The sequence below is a fragment of the Hemitrygon akajei genome, chromosome 16 (genome assembly GCF_048418815.1).
Source record: "Hemitrygon akajei chromosome 16, sHemAka1.3, whole genome shotgun sequence".
In the NCBI taxonomy this organism is placed as follows: domain Eukaryota; kingdom Metazoa; phylum Chordata; class Chondrichthyes; order Myliobatiformes; family Dasyatidae; genus Hemitrygon; species Hemitrygon akajei.
The window spans coordinates 9,906,944-9,930,364 of NC_133139.1; the positions used below are offsets into that span (position 1 = coordinate 9,906,944).

The 23,421-nt window shown below is 46.5% G+C and overlaps 1 protein-coding gene across 1 annotated transcript in view; it reads right to left on the minus strand.

The window, feature by feature from the left end:
* The window catches only part of rexo1 (REX1, RNA exonuclease 1 homolog), an 81,507-nt gene extending 62,460 nt beyond the window's left edge, over positions 1 to 19,047 (minus strand). Inside the window, exon 1 of the mRNA XM_073068210.1 lies at positions 18,675 to 19,047. Within this exon, the coding sequence (XP_072924311.1) occupies positions 18,675 to 18,828 (154 nt within the window). The 5' untranslated portion in view covers positions 18,829 to 19,047. The remainder of the gene's footprint in view (positions 1 to 18,674) is intronic.
* Between the last annotated feature and the right edge of the window lie 4,374 nt (positions 19,048 to 23,421).

A 23,421-nucleotide genomic window follows, 5' to 3' on the forward strand; every position in this document is an offset into this window, starting at 1 on the left:
TCCATTTAGAAAATAGTCAACCCTTTCATTTCTTCTACCAAAGTACATGACCATACACTTCCCAACACTGTATCTTTGTTCATTCTCCTTATCCGTCCAAGTCCTTCTGTAGCCTCTCTACTTCCTCAAAACTACCTGCCCCTCCATCATATAATTAGCAAACTTTGCAATAAAGCCATCAATTTCATCATCCAAATCTCAGACATATAACGTTAAAAGAATCGTGGAACACCACTAGTCAAAGGCAGCCAGCCCGAAGAGGCTCCCTTTATTCCCATTCTTTACCTCCTGCCAATCAGCCACTGCTTTAACCATGCTTGAATCTTTCCTGTTAAACCATGAGCTCATAGCTTGTTAAGCAGCCTCATGTGTGGCACATTGTCAAAGGCCTTCTGAAAATCCAAATACATAACATCAACCAATTCTTCTTCATCTATCCTGCTTGTCTTTTCTTCAAAGAATCTCAACATATTTGTCAGGCAAGACATTGCCTTGAAGAAACCATGCTGACTACGGCCTATTTTATCATGTGCCTCCAAGTACCCTGAGACCAATCCTTAATGATCGACTCCAACATCTTCCTAACCACTGAGGTCAGACTAACTGGCCTGTAGTATCTTCCACAGTGAAGACTGATGCAAATTACTTATTTACTTATTCATTTCCTTATCCCCATTACTACCTCTCCAGCATCATTTTCCAGATATCTAATATCCACTCCCACCACTCTTTTACTCTTTGTATCAGAAGAAACTTTGTATCCCCTTTAATATGATTGGCTAGCTTACTTTCATATTCCATCTTTACCTTCTTAATGACTTTTTTTAGTTGCCTTCTGCTGTTTTATTTAAAGCTTTACAATCCTCCAACTTCCCACTAATTTTTGCTCTATTATATGCCCTCTTTGGTTTTTATGTTGGCTTTGACTTCTCTTGTTGGCAACGGTTACACCTCCTGAGTTGCTTCCAGAAACTCCTGCCATTGCGGATCTGCCATCATCCCTGCCAGCGTTCTTTTCCAATCAATTCTGGCCAGCTCCTCTCTCAGACCTCTGTAATTCCCTTTATTCCACTGTAATACTGATACATCTGACTTTAGCTTCTCCTTCTCAAAATTCTGGGTGAATTTGATCATATTATGATCACTTTCCCCCAGGGGGTTCTTTTACCTTAAGCTCTCTAATCAATTCTGGTTCATTGCACAACACCCATTCCAGAATAGCTGATCCTCTAGTGGGCTCAACCACAAGCTGCTCTCAGAATATAGGTGATAAGTCACTTATAAGTGGCTAAAACACTCAATTTCGTTTCTAAAAGGGTTTATCTAACGAATTTAATATTAAACACAGTGCATGAGTATAGTGATAAATCAATTATAACTCACTTATAAGTCAAAAGCATCATAACATTTTAAGTAATGTTTCGATATTAAACACACAGCGCATATTTTCCTTGTATAAACATATAAAATCATTGCAACACACCAGTGAGAGGACAAGGGCTGGAGGTCCCCATACCGGGGCCGCAGCGGTCGCAGTCCAGAGATAGCGACCGAGTGAGGAGTGCGACAGGGTGCATGCCCACCCCCCTTGTAGGTAGGTAGGATCTATCAGCTGACAAAAGTTTGGCTCAAGAGATGACTTTCAGTAGATCGCAGCGAGGTAGCTGCTCTGCTACTTACGAAACCCTGAGCCCAAATTAGGTCGTCTGCAAATATTTTAGCACCGGGTTCCCCACGAACATTGTGTGCTAAACAGGTTTAGAGGCGGCCCCCATCTGTCTGCGCACCAGGCCAGTGGCAACGGCACTTCTCGCCAACCGTGTGAGGCGGCTGGTTACGCGAGGCCAACCAGTGATCCCTGGCGCTAGGGTATCACTGCGTTTAGGTGACTGATGACCTCGTGTGGGTAATGACTTCGCGTGCGGTCAAGTTCAACAGTGGGTGCGACAGGGAATGAGGAAAGGTGCAGCTGACTCATATCGTTTCATATCGTCAAATCATATCATTACCTTGCAGCCTGGTAGCACATGCTTTGCAGCCCAGTGGTTGGGGACCACTGCCCTATGTCACCTCTTTCTAATGAATTGATTTTATTTTTCACCAACAGAGCAACACTGCCCCCTCTGCTTTCCTGTCTGTGCCTTCGATACAATGTGTATCTATCCTTGGGCATTAAGCTCCCATTTAAATTCTTCTTTCAGCCATGATTCTGTGATGCCTACAAAATCATAACTGCCAATCTGTACTTGTGCTGCAAGCTCATCTACCTTGTTCCATATACTGTACAACACCTTCAGTCCTATATTCACCCTTTCTGATTTTGCCTTTTATGTTGCAATATCCTGTTGACTGCAGTTTATCAACAGCCTTTCCTCACTATGCATCGCCTCTGTTTGTAAACCAACTACCTCATCCTCAGCACTATTATCCGCTTTTCCTATGATACTACTTGCATTGAAATATGGGCAGTTCAGGACATTAGTTGCACATGTTCCAACTTTCTGATTTCTAAATGAGGTCTTCCCAACATCTGCTTCCACAACCTCTCCACTAGCCATTCTGGCACTCCGTTTCCCATCCCCTGCAATTTTAGTTTAAGCCCCAACCATACAGCATTAACAAACCTTCCCGCAAGGATATTAGTTCCCCTCCAGTTCAGGCGTCCACCCCCCTGGAAGAAAGCCCAATGATCCAAAAATCTTATGCCTTCCCTTCTAAATCAACTCCTTAGCCATGTATTAAACAGCAGAATCTTCCAAGTTCTGGCCTCACTAGCACATGGCATGAGTAGCAATCCTGAGATCATAACCCTTTAACTTAGCACCTAACTGCCTGAACTCCCTGTGCAGAACCTCATCATTCCCCATGTCATTGGTACCTACATGGACCAGGCCTTTTGGCTGTTCACACTCCCACTTAAGAATGCTGAGGGCTTGATCCGAGATATCCTCGACCCTGGCACTTGGGAGGCAACATACCATCCAGAAATCTTGTTCTTGCCCACAGAACCTCCTGTCCGTTCTCCTAACTAAAGAAGTCTCTATCAACACAGCGCGCCTCTTCTCCCCACTTCCCTTCAGAGTCAGAGACTCACCCACTGCGACTTTCCTCTGTTAGGTCACCAGCCTCCCCCAACTGTTTCCAAAGTGATATACCTGTTGTTGAGGGGGTTGGCACAGGGGTACTCTGCTCTGGTGGCTCCTTAACCCCTCCCCTCTTCCTGAATGTCACCCAGTTTCTTGTGTCCCGCAACCTGGGTGTAACTACCTCTCTGTATGTCCTATTTATCACCCCCTTAGCCTTCCAAATGATCCAGAGTTCATCCAGTTCCAGCACCAACTTCTTACGTGCTTCATTAGAAGCTGCAGCTGGATGCACTTCTCGCAGTTGTAAGTGTCAGGGACACTGGAGGTCTCTTGACTTCACAATCTATCAGGATGGACTCAACTTTATAATCTATCTCATAAGGTCTTGCACCTTATTGCCTGCATGCATTGAACTTTCTGTAACTGTAGCACTTTATAGATTGGGACAGGTTGCTTTTCTGGCAAAGGTGTGCTTGGTAATTGGGAGGCCTTCAAAGGTGAAATTTTTAAAGTACAGAATTTGTATGTTCCTGTAAGAATAAAAGGCAAGGATAACCGGGAGTACTTTGGAAAACCATTGTCACTTAACACAGTCAGTCGCTGCATCTAGAAATGCAACTTGAAACTGTATAATGCAAGAAGGAAGCCATACGTCAACTCTATGCAGAAACGCCGGCGAGTTCTCTGGGCCCGAGCTCATCTCAGATGGACCGAAAGACTATGGAACCGTGTGCTGTGGTCAGATGAGTCCACATTTTAGCTAGTTTTCGGAAAAAACGGGCGTCGAGTTCTCCGTGCCAAAGATGAAAACGACCATCCTGATTGTTATCAGCGAAAGGTGCAAAAGCCAGCATCTGTGATGGTATGGGGGTGCATCTGTGCCCACGGCATGGGTGAGTTGCATGTACGTGATGGTACCATTGACTCTGAGGCGTATATTAGGATTTTAGAGAGATATGTTGCCATCAAGGCAACGTCTCTTCCCGGGACATCCATGCTTATTTCAGCAAGACAATGCCAGACCACATTCTGCACGGGCTACAACAGCGTGGCTTTGTAGACAGAGTGCGTTTGCTTGACTGGCCTGCTGCCAGTCCAGATCTATCTTCTATTGAAAACGTATGGCACATCATGAAGAGGAGAATCAGACAACAGAGACCACAGACTGTTGAGCAGCTGAAGTCTTATATCAAGCAAGAATGGACAAAATTTCCAATTGCAAATCTACTACAATTAGTATCCTCAGTTCCAAAATTATTAAGAAGTGTTATTAAATGGAAAGGTGATGTTGTGGCGACCCACTTTCTGCACAGGTGAACCGACTCACAAATAGCCAGCGCATGGGGGGAGACTTTGGTAATGCACCTCCGACATCATTTCTGCCAGGAGAGGGTGGGCGCTAGGGATTTAAATGCCAGCACCGCAAAGTTTGAATAAACTAGTCCCGAAATGACGTTATTTCAGTTCTGTGTGTAGCACATCGCTACATTGGTGACCCCGACGGTCCAAACGGGATTTGGACCAAAGATGACCGACTCTTCATCTGTTCACGCAGTTTCACTAAAACTGCCAACTTTCTGGACGCTGCGACCACGCGTGTGGTTTAGCCAAGCAAAAGCCCAGTTCCAGATTCGGCAGATCTCTTCTGATTCTACGCGTTACTACCACGTGGTGAGTGCCCTTGACCAGCAGACGGCCGCCCAGGTTGCGGATTTCATACAGTCGCCCCCAGAAGGCGGCAAATATGAAACATTCAAAGCGCTGCTCATTGGGACCTTCGGCCTCTCACGGCGTGAGCGGGGTGCCCATCTGCTTCACCTGGACGGTTTGGGAGACAGACTGCCGTCAGCATTGATGAACGAGATGCTGTCCCTGGCTGACGGACACAAGCCCTGCCTCATGTTCGAGCAAGCGTTCCTGGAGCAACTGCCCAAGGACATACATCTGCTGCTGGCCGACGCAGATTTCAGCGACCCCCGGAAGGTGGCGGCCCGGGCAGACGTGATGTGGAAAGCCAAGAGGGAGAGCATGGCATCCGTCGGTCAGATTGCCAGGCCACGCGCCCAACAGCAGACCAGACCAGGCCCGGCAGGGGGCGCACACAACACAGAGGCAGGAGTGAGGAGGCTAGTGAACAGTGGTGTTTCTACCACCAGCGGTGGGGCACAAAAGCCCGCCGTTGTCGCCCGCCCTGCAAGGGCCAGGGCCAGCTGCCGCTAATGACTATGGCGGCAGGCCACCAGGACAGCCTCTTGTACGTCTGGGACAAACAGTCGGGACGCCGCTTCTTGTTCGACACCGGAGCGGAGATCAGCGTCTTGCCCCCGACGGGGTACGACACCCACAACAGGAACCCAGGACCCACCCTGAGGGCCACAAACGGCAGCACGATACGGACCTACGGCACCCGCACAGTGCAGCTGCAGTTCGGCGCCAGCCGGTTCACGTGGGACTTCCCACTGGCCACAGTGGCCCAACCACTCCTGGGGCGGACTTCTTGCGAGCTCACAGCCTGCTGGTCGACTTGCAAGGGAAAAGACTGGTACATGCCGAGACTTTCCAGACATTCTCCCTGGGTGAAGCCAAGTTGCCGGCCCCACACCTGGACTCCATCACGCTGTCGGACAACAAATTCACCAGAATCCTGGCAGACTTCCCATCGATTCTGGCACCGCAGTTCATGGCAGCCATGCCCAGACACGGGGTACAGCACCACATTCCGACCCAGGGACCACCCCTCCACGCCCATGCACGAAGGCTCCCCCCGGAAAAGCTCCGCCTGGTGAAGGAGGAGTTCAAGAGGATGGAGGAATTGGGGATCGTACGGAGGTCCGACAGCCCATGGGCCTCCCCCCTGCACATGGTGCCCAAAGCAGCGGGGGGTTGGAGACCATGCAGTGACTACCACAGACTGAACAAGGCTACCACTCCAGACTGCTACCCCATCCCGCACATACAAGACTTTGCAGCAAACCTGCACGGGGCAAGAATGTTTTCCAAAGTAGACCTCATCCAGGGATACCATCAAATCCCAGTGCACCCTGAAGACATCCCCAGAACAGCACTCATCACCCCATTCGGCCTGTTCGAGTTCCTCCGAATGCCGCACAGACATTCCAGCGGCTAATGGACGCGGTGGGACGCGACCTGGGCTTTGCGTTCATCTATTTGGACGACAGCCTTATAGCCAGCAGTTGTCGTCAGGAGCATCTGTCCCACCTCCGCCAGCTCTACTCCCGCCTGAGTGATTTCGACCTCACGATCAACCCGGACAAGTGCCAGTTCGGTCTCGATACCATTGACTTCCTGGGCCACAGGATTACCAAAGACGGGGCAACACCTCTGCCCGCCAAGGTAGACACGATCCGCCACTTTGCCCGGCCCAACACGGTCAAAGGCCTGCAGGAGTTCGTTGGTATGGTGAACTTCTACCACCGTTTCCTCCCCTCAGCAGCCCGTATCATGCGCCCTTTGTACACCCTGATGTCGGGTAAAGGCAAGGACATTACTTGGGACGAGGAGGCCGCGGCCGCTTTCATTAAAGCCAAGGAAGCCTTGGCAGATACTGCGATGCTGATGCACCCCAGAACGGATGTTCCGACCACCCTCACGGTGGATGCATCCGACACAGCAGTCGGTGGGGTGCTGGAGCAGCTCATCGAGGGGCGCTGGTAACCCCTGGCGTTCTTCAGCAAGCACCTACGACCACCCGAACTCAAGTACAGTGCTTTTGACCGGGAGCTGTTGGCACTGTATCTGGCAATCCGGCATTTCAGGTACTTCTTAGAAGGCAGGCCGGTCGCCGTGTTCACGGACCACAAACCGTTGACCTTCGCGTTCACGAAGGTGTCCGATCCCTGGTCGGCTCACCGGCAGCAACATCTGTCCTACATCTCTGAGTACACGACGGACATCCAGCATGTCTCGGGGAAAGACAACGTCGTGGCGGACGCACTCTCCAGACCAGCTGTCCAGGCCCTGTCCCTGGTGGTGGACTATGCAGCACTGGCGGAGGCGCAGCAGGCAGACGACGAGATACCCAGCTACAAGACCGCAGTCTCGGGTTTGCAGCTGCAGGACTTTCTTGTAGGCCCAGGTGATAGGACCTGTTACGTACCCCGTAACTGGGTGTCCAACCAGCAGAGAAAAAAGTATCCATTGGAGTCTGGTGGTACTATTCTAAAGGTGTTTATTAATAAAAATAAGCAAAACCATATCAATAATGCAAATATACATATAAAACCAGTTAGCAGTAATAAACCTAAAAGTGTAGGAATAATAAGCAAGCTCTATCGATGTCTAGGGGTAAATAAATTGTCATAGAAAAGTATAAAGTTCAGTTCATGAGTGCTGATGTAGTTATAGTTGTTGTAATCGTTAGAGAGAGAGCGAGCAAGATGTAACAGCTACAGTCAGGCAAACCTTCCTTTGCTTTCTTAATCCGTCATATCGGTGTGGTCATTCAGTTATGACCTCTCCATCCTTCTGCTAGACCGTTCTTCTGTGGTGGACTCGTCACTCTGACATGAGTGGACACACACACAAGTCCCCACCAGCCCTGCGTTAACACTGATAGCCTTAATGACCGACCTCCTGGTTCGGTCTTCGAAGCCCCCACCTTTCTTGTGGTTTCCAACACTCAATCAGCGTCCACTGGCGTGTCTGGAGGGTGTCTCTCCAGACCTGTCTTTTTATCCCTACTCATGGGGACTCAGCTATCCATCACTCCTGAATGACTGTGTCCATCAAATAAGGCCACTCCTTCAGTCCACTGAAGAAAGTTTATGAGCAAACTATTGTCCTTGCAGCGAACCAGTAAATAATTCAAAAAGGAGTCACAATACGGTTAAATCAGCAATTTCCCCCTCTCTCATCTGTCGCCGATGTTCTTACTTGTTCTTCCGTCTCTCTTTCTCATGGGCAGCATAGTATTAGAGTATAAAAGTTGCATTGTTTGCTGTGTAACCAAAACTATGTAGTCAGCTTTGAGCTTGCTATTTGCTGTGCATGTATCCAATTTAGTAGAATGAAATCTTAAGAATGTAGAAGATAATGGGGTGTTAATGAGAGGCTAGCTAAGAGATGTAGATTATAATGGTGTGTAAATGAGAGGTAGCCAAGAGATGTAGATTAGAACATGATTAAGTCAATGGGTAGAAACAATAGTGGCGGATGTACTTGTGATACGCAACTGTAGACCGATTGGATATGCTAATGCAACTAAACCAGGAGATTGCTATAAAAAATGATATGTACAAGGATCGGAGGGCAATCGGCGACCAGCTCAATGACTGTCTCAGCTTTGATTTGCAAATTAAAGTTTAATACTTCTTGAAGAATCTTCTGCGTCTCCTGGTCGTTTGTGGGACACGAGAAACCACGACAATAGCAACAGTAATAGTTCGTGTTTCTCAGGAGGGGAATAGTTAACTCTGTACCCCATTGTCCATCAGGTCTATTCATCACTCATAACAGACCCTCCTGTGCGACGTGGCTACCGGCCAACCTTGCCCTATCGTCCTGGCAGCCTGAAGGCGGCGGGTTTTCGACTCCATACACGGTTTGGCGCACCCATCTATCAGGACAACCGTCCGGCTGGTCTCCAGCAAGTTCGCGTGGCACGGACTTCACAAGCAGGTCAGTGAATGGGCCAGAACGTGCGCGCAGTGCCAAACAGCCAAGGTGCAGTGGCACACTAAAGCCCCGCCGCAGCAGTTCGAACCCACCCACCGGAGGTTCAACCACATTCATGTGGATGTCGTGGGCCCCCTACCAGTGTCCCGAGGAGCGCGGTACCTCCTAAAGATGGTAGACCGGCTCACGAGGTGGCCAGAGGCAGTCCCGCTCACCGACACATCTGCCGATTCCTGCGCCCAAGCACTGATCGCAACCTGGGTAGCACGCTTCGGGGTACCGGCCCACATTACCTCCGACAGAGGCGCCCAGTTCACCTCCAGCCTGTGGGTGGCTGTGGCCAGCCTGTTGGGAACACAGCTGCACCACACAACGGCCTACCACCCACAGTCGAACAGAGTGGTGGAACGCTTCCACCATTACTTGAAGTCGGCTCTCATGGCCCACCTGAGAGGACCTAACTGGGTGGACGAGCTTCCCTGGGTCCTGCTTGGAATTCGTACAGCGCCCAAAGAGGATCTGCACGCCTTGTTGGCCAAGTTGGTCTACGGCGCGCCCCTGGCCATCCCCGGGAGAGTTCATACCAGCCCCAAGGGGGCAAGAGGAAGAACCCGCAGCAGTCCTGGACAGGCTACACGAAAGGCTCGGCAACCTGGCCCCCATACCAACTTCACAGTACAGACGGACCCCGACCCATGTACCCAAAGACCTGCAAAACTGTAAGTTTGTGTTTGTACGAAGGGGCGGACACCGGGCACCACTACAGCGGCCGTACAAGAGGCCGTTCAAGGTGATCAACAACAACGGGTCCACGTACGTTCTGGACATTGGGGTGGGGGGGGGGGGGAAAGAGGAGGTTTTCATGGTGGACTGACTCAAACCAGCCCATGTGGACTTGGCGCAGCCAGTCGAGGTTCAGGCACTGTGGCGCAGAGGCAGACCTCCCAAACAGAGGCTGATCCAGACTGTGGGCATTGGGGGGTGTATCGCCGGTTCTGGGGGCGGGGGGTTATGTGGCGACCCACTTTTTGTGCAGGCGAACCAGCTCACAAATAGCCAGCACGCGGGGGGAGACTTTGGTAATGCACCTCTGATGTCATTTCTGCCCGGAGAGGGCGGGCGCTAGGGATTTAAATGCCAGCAGCGCGAAGTTTGAATAAACTAGTCCTGAAATGACTTACGACTACGCTGTGTGTAGCACATCGCTACAATGTAACACAATGGTAAACATGCCTCTGTCTCAACTTTTGTTGAGTGTGTTGCAGTCATCAAATTCTAAATTTGTGTATATTTACAAAATACAATTAAGTTGGTCAGTAAAACTATTGAAAATCTTTTCTTTGTACTTCTGTCAGTTAAATAAAGGTTCACGTGAATTAACATCACAGATTTTTGTTTTTATTGCATTTTGGAAAATATCCCAACTTTTCTGGAAATGGGGTTTGTAAAATGTAGGGTATAGATAGGGTAAATGTAAGCAGGCTTTTTACACTGAGGTTGGGTGAGACTAGAACTACAGGATATGGGTTAAGGGTGAAAGGTGAAATCTTTTAAGATGAATATATGAAGGGGAACCTCTATACTAAGAGGTGGTGAGAGTGTGGAACGAGCTGCCAGCAGAAGTGGTGGATGTGGGTTTGATTTCAACATTTAAGAGAACTTCGGATAGGTACATGGATTGGAGGCGTATGGAGGGTTATGGTCCAGGTCCACGAAGACTGGACTAGGCAGATTAATAGTTGGCACAGACTAGGTGGGCCAAAGGCATCCTGGATGGCTACGTGGAGCTTAGAAAAAGAGAGGGCTATGGGTAAAGCCTAGGTAGCTCTAAGGTAGGGACATGTTCGGCACAGCTTTGTGGGCCGAAGGGCCTGTATCGTACTGTAGGTTTTCTATGCTTCTATGACTACTTATTCTGCATTGTTACTGCTTTTCCCTTGTACTACCTTGATATAGGTTCCTCAAGGTTGTCATAATTGGGGTTGGGGGGGGGGGGGGGGGGAGGTTACATGAGGATAAGCTCCCACTACCTATTAAATGCTCCCAACGAAATGTGCCTCAAATAGCTTCTGACAACCAAGTTCAGCTCCTGGCCGTGTGGCTTAGGGCTTGGCTACTAAGCTCAATGGAACCATTTCTACTGCCAGAAGGGGCAAAGGCAGGTTACTTGTGCCTTAAAACCAGTTGCTTTGGACAGATGAAACTCATCAGCCATGGATGGCAGCTCATCTAGGAGAAGGAAACTCTGATCTCAAACCTCCACTGCCTTGCAGCTATACTCAACTCTTGGGAAAGACTCTGGGAGTAAACCCAGAGGCAAAATCCAGAGCAGTCCTACGTTGAGTTCAATACTGACTAGCAACTCCTGTGACACCACTGGTGTCAAACTGTATCAATATCTGCTCTCCCTTTGGATTCATCAGTTGTGGGGACACAGGGAGCCTGCTGCATATAAAAAAAAACAGCTTTCTCGCCATACATTACTGCCCTGGCTCGCGCATCAACATGTAGATAGCTAGAATGCAACATTCTTTGAACTTTGAATATCCATAGTCATCCCTGATCAACAGAGGTCCTCATCTTTGATGTACTGATATGATTAAATATTCTGCATGCAAAATAAAGTTTCTCACACTTGACAATAAACCCTCCTCAGGTAGGGAACAGAGTACAAAATTCTACTTCTTTAGCCAATTTCTGCAGCTGCTGGTTATTTGGTTACCCCAAAATATTCCAATATCCTCTTAAATCATATATACAAGTACCCTAGCTTTTTCAACATAATCAATGATCCTTACCCTGACACCAATATGGAAAATTTCTTTTTTTTTTTTAAACAGAAAGTTACAAATAACTGTAATTCATAAAATGGAAGAAAGCTTGGCGATTCAATAAAAGTATTCAAAAGGAAATGCCATTAATATTCAATCACAAAGTCCCATAGTATGGAAGGTCTCTTCAAATCAACCTGCCCATACCAACAGTGTAGCGGGGGTAAGCTAATCCTATCTGCCTGCATTTGGCTCAGTCCTCTAAACCTCTCCTATCCAAGTGCTTACTAATGTTTAAAAGCCATGTTCCTAAAGCTAGATGGCTTTCAAACATTGCTAATGTGTCTCCCTCAGCCACTATTTCAAATAAGTGCATTGAGGTTATCCCCCAGAAATCAGTCAGGTTCTACCCAAACCAGAAATGCTGGATCAACAGTTCTGTAGGAGCAGCACTTATTCTGCAACACAGAGCTTACATTGTCAGTAACCAACAGGAACTCAAAAAACGCAGCTATGATCTGCACAAAGTCACCAAGGCAGCAAAACAACAAGACAGGGATAAGATCCAGACACAACTCTCCACTAATAAAACATGCAGTTTATGGCAAGGTCAGCACACCACTGCAGACTTCAAAGCTGAGCACAGCGGTGCTGCCAACAACGCTGCCCCTCTCTTAGGTGAGCTAAATTATTTTTTATGCTCAGTTCGATATCGCCAACACTAAGCCCCCCAGGAGAGCCACCGAAGTGACCTGTACCTTGGTCAACTCGGAGGCTGAAGTATGCATGTGCTTCCAACAAGTGGACAGTCACAAGGCTGTGGACAGGACAGCATCCCAGGGCAGATACTTGGGATGTGCACAGCACAACTGGCAGGTGTGTTTACAGACATTTTTAATCTCTCCCTCTCCCAGTGTAAAGTCCCCTCCTGCTTCAAAACATCTACCAGTGTCTTTGTACCTAAAAAGACCAAGGTAACATATCTGAACAACTGGTGTCCTGTTGCACTCACCTCAATAATAAGCAAATGCTTTGAGAGGCTGGTCAAGGACTACATCTGCAGCTTGCTGCCACCCACACTGGACCCCCTACAATTCGCCTATTGACACAACTGATCAACAGACGACACAATAGCCAATGCTCTATACACAGTCCTTACACATCTGGAGAAGAAGGATGCTTGTGTGAGAATGCTGTTCTTGAACTACAGATCAGAATTCAACACCATAACTCCCTCCAGGCTCGACAAGAAGCTCAGAGACTTCAGCCTTCACCCTGCCTTGTGTAGCTGAATCCTGGACTTCCTGTCAGATTGCCAGCAGGTGGTAAGAATGGGCTCCCTCACCTCTGCCCCTCTGACTCTCAACACAGGTGCCCCTCAGGGTTGTGTCCTAAGCCCCCTCCTTACCTCTCTGTATACCCATGACTGTCTCACCACCCACAGCTCCAATCTGCTAATTAAATTTACTTGCGATATTACACTGATTGGCCTAATTTCAAATAATAAAGAGTAGCCTACAGAGAAGCAATCATCACCCTGACACAGTGGTGTCACCAAAACAACCTCTCCCACAATGTCGCAAAAATGAAGGAGCTGGTCGAAAAACTACAGGGGGAATGGAGACAGGCTAATCCCTTCTGACATCAATGGATTTGGGGTTGAGAGGGTGAACAGCTTTAAGTTCCTCAACATACACATCATTGAGGATCTCATGTGATCTGTACATACCAGCTGTGTGGTGGAAGTAGTACAACAGCGCCTCCTTCACCTCAGACGGCTGAAGAAGTTTGGTATGGGTCCCCAAATCCAATGGACTTTCTATAGGGGCACAATTGAGAGCATCCTGACTGGCTGCTTCACTACCTGGTACGGGATCTGTACTTCCCTCAATCACAAAACTCTGCAGAGAGTGGTGCGGACAGCCTAGCGCATCTGTAGATGTGAACTTCCCACTATTCAGGACGCTTACAGAGACAGGTGTGTAAAAAGGGCCCAGAGTATCATTGGGGACCCAAGTCACCCCAACCACAAACTGTTCCAGCTGCTACCATCCAGGAATGGTACCACAGCATAAAAGCCAGGACCAACAGGCTCCGGGACAGCTTCTTCTACCAGGCCATCAGATTTATTAATTCACGCTGATACAACAGACTTTTAACATCATAAATCAGCGAGTTGTTTGTTATGCTTCCCTTCTCGCTGCAAAACGGAGACACCTCTTTCTCCCTTATTAGGGAGAGATAGCACGTGTGGTATGTTGAATTACTGGGTGAACAAGTAGTCTTTGGGGTACTGCAAGCTTGTGTCTTTACTGATACTTTGCTGAACACTTGAGTGATTGGTGGGGACAGCAATGCTTTTTTACCTGATGCTTATGTGTGAGGGGGAAGCTGTGGGGGGGGGGGTCTTTGGGGTTCTAACATTTAACTGTCATGCATTCTTTGGGGCACTCTATTTTTGTGGATGTTTGCGAAGAATTTCAGGGAGTATATTGTATACATTTCTCTGACATTAAATGTACCTTTGAAACAATTGTATTTCTGCGCTAGATTGGCTGTCATGTTGTACATAGTATTTATTACAAATTACTATAAATTGTACATTTAGACAGAGACATAATGTAAAGATTTTTATTCCTCACATATGTGAAGGATGTAAGTAATAAAGTCAATTCAAATATGCACCACTCTTCATAAGAAACAGCAGCCCCGATGTCCTTTTAAAACTCTTACAGTAAGAGTACTCTTACTCTTGGGAGTTACTGGAAAAATATCAGCAAGGAGCATCTCATTAAATCACAATTGCAAAGGGATTGATGTCCAAGACGATATTCATGCCCTATGCAAGTCATTGGCAAGGTCAGTATTTACTGTCCCTTTGCTAAATGCATTGCTGAGCTATTCAGTGGGTACTACCATGGGTCTAAATTCACACACACATTGGCTGGGCGAAGTTGACAGAACACCTTCCATCAAGATTGTATAAGAATTCAAGAAGATGCTGGCAATTAGGAGAATATAATCTAACTCAGAGAACAGCAAGTGGTTCTTAAGCATAGTCTCTTAAATCTGTAAGTAGAATATAATCAGTCACACTGCTTTGAACTTTATAAACAGGAGCACAAGAATACAAGACCAGTGAAGACACAGATATATAATAGGTTATATGCTGAATCATCAGTTTGAAGTACATCATTATAGTTTAGATTAAATGTACAAAATAGAATTGGAAGGATATTTCCAAATAACACAAAGTTATGAAGAGACCAGTGATATTGGGATGGTTTCTACTTAAACAGTGAAGCTCAGAAAAAATTCAGAGAGTAATACAGCACAGAAATAGCTCCTTTGTGACAACTGGTCCATCTTGACCACAGCATCCTCTCTACCTGTCTCAGCATATAACCCTCTAAGCCCCTCTCTTCCAAGTACTTTTCCAAATGTGTCTTAAATGTTGCAGTTTTACCCACCTTGTCCACTTCCTATGGCCACTTATTCCAGATACTCACTACCCTCTGTGTAAAGTAGTTAACTCTGAGTCTCTTTTAAATCTCTCCCCCACCGCCCATCTTACACGTGCCACTGGACTTGGACTCCCTAGCCCTGGGAAAAAGACCAACTGCTCACCTTATTTGTAGCCCTCATGATTTTATAAATTTCTGTGAAGTCAGTTCTCATTCTCCTGTACTCCAGGGAATAAAGATTAAGAACACCCATCAAGACCAATCTCTTCCTGTAACTCAGACCCTTTAGTCCAGGCAGCATTCTCATAAATTTCTTGTGCAGCCTTGCCACCTGGACAATGTCTTTCCTATAACAGAGTGACCAAAACTGTACTCAATACTCCAGTGTACCCTCACCAATGACTGGAATAACTGCAACTTAATATCCCTACTCCTAAACTCTGTGCCCTGACTGAAGGCTAACATGCTAAATGCCTTCTTCACCACCGTGTACTTATGTACTGCTTTCAGTGAAATGCCCACTTGTACTTCCAGATCCCTTTGTCACAACACTTGTCAGTGCCCTGTGCTTCACTGTATTAAGTCCTAATACAATGGTTTGACTGTCCTAACACTTACCCAAGTTGAAATTCATTTGCCTTTTTTCAGCCCAACTCAGTAACTGATTAAGGTTTCTTTGAAATTCATTGTCAACTGCTTCACTATCAACAAGCTCCAATGTAGTATCATCAGTAAAATTGCTAATCATGCCATGAACATTTATATCCAAATCATCTACATAAATAATGAATAACAGAGGTTCAACATTAACCCTGGGGGTACTCTACTAATCACAGGTTTTACTTATCACAGGAGAAACAACCTTTAAACCATCATCGTCTGCTTCCTATCAGAGCCATTTCTGAGGGAACCTCATTTGCTGAATCCCATGAGACCCAACCTTTCAGATCAATCTGCCATGTGGGACCTTGTCATAGGCCTTACTAATGTCCATAAGGACAACACTTATTGGCTAATGCACATCTGGAATGGGACAAGAAGCAACACCAGGAGAGAGCTCTCAGTGCTGTCATTTTGGCAAATGAAGTTACTGTATATTATGCAATTTTGTAGGCACTCAAGAGATGGGGAGGAAATTCTTTAGCCAGAGGGCAGAGAATTTGTGGAATGCATTGCCACAGACTGCTGTGGAGCTAAGTTAATGAGTGTATTTAATGCAGAGATTGATGGTTTTTTCATTAGAAAGGGCACCAAATGTTATGAGAAGGCAGGTGAATTGGGTTGAGAGGGAAAATAAATCAACCATATCAAATGACAGAGCAAACTTGATGTGACAAACAGCCTAATGCTGCTTCTATGTTTTATGGTTTATCCCCGGTTATCTCTTCAAAAAAAAGATTTGTTCAACAGGACTCCCGTGCACAAAATTACAGTGACGATTCCTGATCAAGATTTGACTATTGAAGTGAAGGTAGATCTCGTCTCTCAGAATTCCCTTGAGTAACTTCACTACAACTGAAAGTAGCTTCACTCCCTGTAGTTCCTGCCCTTTCTTTGCTACCCTTCTTAAACAATGGAACATTAGTCACCCTGCGGTCTTTTGGAACTTCACCAGTGGCTAATAATGAAGCAATTCTCTCTACCAGGGTCTCCACAGTTTCTTCCTTGTCCTCCTATAAAATTCAGGGTGCACTTGAGTCAGGCCCTGGAGATTTCCCACAATAATGCACTTCAAGGCTCATAATAAATATATGACCCAAGACTCATTACTATTACCCTCATTTCTTTGTCATCTAAGATATTTTTAGTAAATACACATAACATCATGTAAAAGACATGCCTCTGACCACCTCCCCCCATACTTTCCTCCCAACACCTTAAAGTTATGTCCCCTTGACTTAGCTATTTCCGTCCTGGGAAAAGATCTCTGGCTGTCCACTTGATCTATGTCTCTTATTACTTTCTTGACAAGGTGCTCTCAAGCTCCTGCTGACAGCTTGGGGTGGAGGGTCTGTAATATAGTTCAATCAAGTTGACTAACTCTTTCTTATTTCTAAGATCTATCCAAATGGCTTCACTACAAAAATCACTACATCAGGGCAGCACAGTAGAGTAGTGGTTAGCACAATGCTATCTGGGTTCAATTTCCTCCACGGCCTGTAAGGAGATTGTACAACCGCCCCGTGACTGCGTGCTTCTCCCGGGTGCTCTGGTTTCCCTCCACAGTCCAAAGACTTACCAGTTGGTAGGCTTATTGGATGTTGCAAGTTGTCCCATGATTAGGATAGGATTAACTCAGGGGTGGCATGGCTCAAAGGGCCAAAGGGCCTATTCCGCACTGTATCTCAATAAATAAATAAACATCCTCTCTCAGCACTGCTGTAAAGTTATACTTTATCACAGCCCCTCCACTTTTACCTGTCCCTCTGTCATGCCTAAAGCATGGACCACTGAGCTGTCAGCCCTGCCTTTCTCTTAGCTACGTTTCTATTATGGCAATATCTCATTCCCCTGAGGCTATCCACACACTCGGTTCTTCACCCTTATCTGCTAATCTACATGCAATGAAATAGATGAAATTATAAGCAGAGGCCTTATCTATACTCAACATAGCTATTTTGGTCACTAGGCTTACTCTTTGGTTGCCACATGTGCCCATTTTCGTCTCTCAAGTCCCAACCATGCCTGTCTAGTTTAAAGATTCCCTGATGGCAGAAGCAAATTTTGCCACTTGGCTACTGGCCCCTTTGATTCAAGTAAAATGCTTTCAGAAAGGTGAAAGCCTGTTCCCTTTACTGATATCAACACATAGATAGCTAGAATGCAATATCCTAATTTGAAAAAAATGTAGAAACCAAGGTTATTATAGATTTCTTCACACAGAGAGATGAATAGACTGATCTGACAAAAAAGAAGCTGAAATCAATGCACTTCTGGCTAACAAATATTTAAAATGAAAATATCTGGGACGATACCAAGAAAAAAACACATGGCTTACTCTGAAATTATGTGGAAGTAGGCCGTAAATCATCATAGTTCTGTACATTCAGGGAAGTGCACACAATCTTCTCATTATTACCATATGGAAAAAGACACAATATAGCTATGAAAAATATTAGTGCTCCATATGAATTTAGTGGAGTTTGTGTTGTACACCAAAGACCTATTTTTCCCTGGTTTCTTTAAAAAATCTACTAAAAACGGCAGAGCAGCCAAGCAGACCTCAAAATTAGAATTACGAGAAAGTTGCAGATTATGCTTCACTTCTCAGATGCAAAGCCACAGTATCTCTATCGTGAAGTACAAAGCTGATCATGCCAACATCTGGTGAGATCTCTGCAAACTGACAAACCATAACTTTCACTGTACACTGACTTTTCGGAGCACTGGGCGGACCCACCAGGGTCGATTACATAAAAACAAACAAGGCAGGGAAGTCACAGTAACAAAAATGATGATGTGGTTTATACTTTATAAATGTGACCCATTCTGTCGTTGGGGTAGTTAATGGCTCTGCATTAATGCTTTGACTAAGGACAATTCAATTCGTAAATAGTGATACATGCAGAAAAGGGTAAGGCCCTCACACTCCTTCCGATGAAAAATCTGACACATACAGATAACATCCATGAACCAAGTGACCGGGGCCAGGGCTGGTTGCAAGCCCGTTCCATAACGGCTCACCCCTCACTGCTCTCGCCCTCCCTGAGCCGACTCACCTCGGTCGGCTGCTAGAGGCTGTTCGTCGGCCGGCTGCCTCTCCCTCGGCCTCTGGTGGCGGTGCCTGAAGTGACAGTAGGGCCGGTTGCAGCCACCGCCGGCGCCGTAGAAAGGGCACTCGATGCTGCGGAAAAATTCGGTGGGACGCAGCATTCTGCACACGGGACCCGGCCTCGGGAACAAGGCATAATAATAACCCCGCGGAGAGTGGACGCAAGTAACAAGGGGACGGGGGTTGGTGGCGGGGAGGAGATGTATTGAGAGGTGTGAGGGACGTTCAGCGGCGGACAGATACCCGGTTCGGTCGCCCTGTTCCGGCCGCCGCCGCCATCTTGGCTCTTTAACCTGGGTCCTTCGACCGCTGACGTCACCGGGCAGCAACAACACACGTGACCAAAGTTGGGACTGAAGCCGCAAGTTTTTTTGCTTGTTACGGGCTGTAATTAAACTACTTTTTTCTTTTATCCTGTCTCTCTCCTCTGTGTGAATCAGCAAGGCAGCCTATCAGCATTGAATAAGAATGAAACCATGCGTAAGTAGTTGAGAAGCTTATTCAACGTCAAAAGGGGGATGTACTTTTTGCTGCCTCCCCCTCACCTAAAGATGCTGTCCCATGAAAAAATAATATTGGCTCAAACCAGGAGGCAGGCCTCTTTCTCCGCATTGTGCACCCAGAAAGCCAGTCACCTGTCTTTGTGTGGCAAGTCTGCGGTTGCTGAATTTTGCTCTCCACTTCCCTGCCAGGTTTTCCAAGTATTGAGTTTATCTCAATCTCGCACTCCTCACATCGAGTCACTTCAAGTTTATTGTCATTCAACCGTACACGCCAAACGAAACAACATTCTTCTGGATCAAGATGCATGACACAGTGCACATAACTCACACACAACACAATAAATATATCACCATGAATAAATTAATTAATAATAAAGTTCACTTGCCATAAGACGTAGGAGCAGAATTAGGCCACTTGGCCCATCGAGTTTGCTCCACCGTTCAATCATGGCTGATCCTTATTTTAGATAGATAGATAGATACTTTATTCATCCCCATGGGGAAATTCAACTTTTTTTCCAATGTCCCATACACTTGTTGTAGCAAAACTAATTACATACAATACTTAACTCAGTAAAAAATATGATATGCATCTAAATCACTATCTCAAAAAGCATTAATAATAGCTTTTAAAAAGTTCTTAAGTCCTGGCGGTTGAATTGTAAAGCCTAATGGCATTGGGGAGTATTGACCTCTTCATCCTGTCTGAGGAGCATTGCATCGATAGTAACCTGTCGCTGAAACTGCTTCTCTGTCTCTGGATGGTGCTATGTAGAGGATGTTCAGAGTTTTCCATAATTGACCGTAGCCTACTCAGCGCCCTTCGCTCAGCTACCGATGTTAAACTCTCCAGTACTTTGCCCACGACAGAGCCCGCCTTCCTTACCAGCTTATTAAGACGTGAGGCGTCCCTCTTCTTAATGCTTCCTCCCCAACACGCCACCACGAAGAAGAGGGCGCTCTCCACAACTGACCTATAGAACATCTTCAGCATCTCACTACAGACATTGAATGACGCCAACCTTCTAAGGAAGTACAGTCGACTCTGTGCCTTCCTGCACAAGGCATCTGTGTTGGCAGTCCAGTCTAGCTTCTCGTCTAACTGTACTCCCAGATACTTGTAGGTCTTAACCTGCTCCACACATTCTCCATTAATGATCACTGGCTCCATATGAGGCCTAGATCTCCTAAAGTCCACCACCATCTCCTTGGTCTTGGTGACATTGAGACGCAGGTAGTTTGAGTTGCACCATATCACAAAGTCCTGTATCAGTTTCCTATACTCCTCCTCCTGTCCATTCCTGACACACCCCACTATGGCCGTGTCATCAGCGAACTTCTGCACATGGCAGGACTCCGAGTTATATTGGAAGTCCGATGTGTACAGGGTGAACAGGACCGGAGAGAGCACAACTCCCCTCCTCAGCACAACTCCCTGGTCTTCTCCCCATAACCTTTGATGCCATGTCCAATCAAGAACCTATCAAGCTCGGCCTTAAATACACCCAATGACCCGGCCTCCGTAGCTGACTGTGGTAACAAATTCACCACCACCTGGATAAGAAATGTTTCTGCATCTCTGTTTTAAATGGATACCCTCTATCCTGAGGCTGTGCCTTGTTGTCCTAGACTCCCCCCACATGGGAAACATCCATTCATTATCTACTCTGTCTCGGCCTTCAACATTCAAAAGGTTTCAATGAGATCCCCCCTTCATCTTTCTGAATTCCAGCGAGTACAGACCCAGAGCCATCAAACGTTCCTCATATGATAACCCTTTCATTCCTGGAATCATCCTTGTGAACCTCCTCTGGACCCTCTCCAATGCCAGCACATCTTTTCTTATATGAGGAGCCCAAAACTGTCACAATACACAAGGTGAGGCTTCACCAGTGCCTTATAAAGTCTCCGCATCACATCCCTGCTCCTGTATTCTTGGCCTCTTGAAATGAATGCTAAGATTGCATTTGGCTTCCTCGCCACTGACTCAACCTGCAAATTAACCTTTAGGGTGTTCTGCACAAGGACTCTCAAGTCCCTTTGCATCTTGGATTTTTGGATTTTCTTCCTGTTTAGAAAATAGTTTGCACATTTATTTCTACGACCAAAGTGCATCACTGTGCATTTTCCAACGCTGTATTTCATTTGCCACTTTCTGACCCATTCTCCTAATCTGTCTTAAGTCCTTCTGTATCCTGCCTATTTCCTCAACACTACCTGCCCCTCCACCAATCTTCATTTCACCTGCAAACTTGGCAACAAAGCCATCTATTCCATCATCTAAATCATTGATCTACAGCATAAAAAGAAGTGGTTCCAACACCGACCCCTGCAAAGCACCATTAGTCACTGGCAGCCAACCAGGAAAGAATCCTTTTATTCCCACTCGCTGCCTCCTACCAATCAGCCAATGCTCTAACCATATTAGTAACTTTCCTGTAATACCATGGGCTCTTAAATTGGTAAGCAGCCTCGTGTGTGGCACCTTGTCAAAGGCCTTCTGAAAGTCCAAATATACAACATCCACTGCATCCACTTTATCTATCCTACTTGTAATCTCCTCAAAAAATTCCAACCTGTTTGTCAGGCAGGATTTTCCTTGAAGGAAACCATGCTGACTTTGTCCTATCTTGTCCCGTGTCAGCTCCCAACAACAACCATCCTTCAGCCACAATTCATTGATGGCCACAACATCATACCCAACAATCTGTAATAGTGCAACAAGATCATCCATCTTATTTTTTATACTCCATGCACTGAGATGTAACACTTTGAGTACTGTATTTGCCACCATTTTTGATTCTGCACCCTGCAGGCTGCAATTTTATCCTATTATCTGCCTGCCCTTCCTGGTGGTCTGACTGCTTCCTGCCTTTGCTTTTACGACACAAGTTAAAAAGTAATCAGTTTAATGCTACTGGTGCTTCATCCGTAATGAGATCTAGCTAGTGGCAGGGAGTTCTGTGGCCTCACAGCCTGGGGGAAGAATCTGTGTCCCATCCTAACAGTACTTGCCCTAATGCCTGATGGTGGGGGGGGTGGAGTCAAAAAGATTGACGGACAGATGAGAGGGATCATTGACAATGCTAAGGACACTGCATATGCAGTGCTCCTGATAAATATCTCAATGGTTGGAAGAAAGACCCTGATGATCCTCTCAGCTATCCTCATAATCCTCTGTAGGGTCTTGCAGTCAGGTGCCTTGCAATTCCTGATGCAGCTGGTCAGGACACTCCTGGTGGTGCTCCTGTCAAAATCGGTTAGACTGGTTGGGAGGGGGAAGCCTCATTGGCCTCAAACACCTCAGGAAGTGGGGACGTTGCTGTGCTTTCTTCACCGAGGAGGTGGTGTCAAGGGACCAGGTGAGACTGCCCATTGTGTGCATTCCCAGAAACTCAGTGCTCCTTACCCTGTCCACAGAGGAGCTGTTTATGTGTAGTGAGGATTGGCCAGCCTGCACCTTCCTGAAATCCACAGTCATATCTTCAGTCCTGTCAACATAGAGACTGAAGTTGTTGTGCACTCTGCTAACTCCTCTCTGTATGCCGTCTCTTCGTCATTGTTGATGAAGCCACCCGCTGTTGGTTCATCAGTAAACTTGATTCAGAATCTAGCACTACAATCATGCATCAGCAGCTGTAGTATATGGAACTATTCTTTTAGAGCAATGACCCCCCCCCCCCCCCACACACACACTTTCTGCGGACATGCTGTTCTCTCTCTCTCTCTCTCTCGCTGCAATGTGAATACAATAGTTAAAGCTATCTCCCATGTGCGTGCTTTTATTTAATATATATGTAGTTGTGCACAGTCACAACAATTTGGCAGTGAGGATGGAGTTCTGAACGTCAGAAAATATCACGAACTGCACCCGCCGGCAGTCACGGGACGAAACAGGGAGAGTCAAACAGCGCGAGAAAGCCATCGCAGACACTAAGAAAGGAACCCGTGAGTAACAGTGAAAGATGCGCTGAATTTGATATGAAAATAACAGGGTGATGGCTTCAGTCAGGAAAGTTGACGAATTTGGTAGAGTTAGTAAAGGCTGAAAGTCATATATTGAGAGGGTTGGACTGTATTGAAACACGAATAATGTGGAGGAGCAAAAGAAAGCCCCTGCACATATTAGCTTAATGGGTGATTGGATGTGACAATTTTACAAAATCACTTGGGACCTAAACCACTGATAAT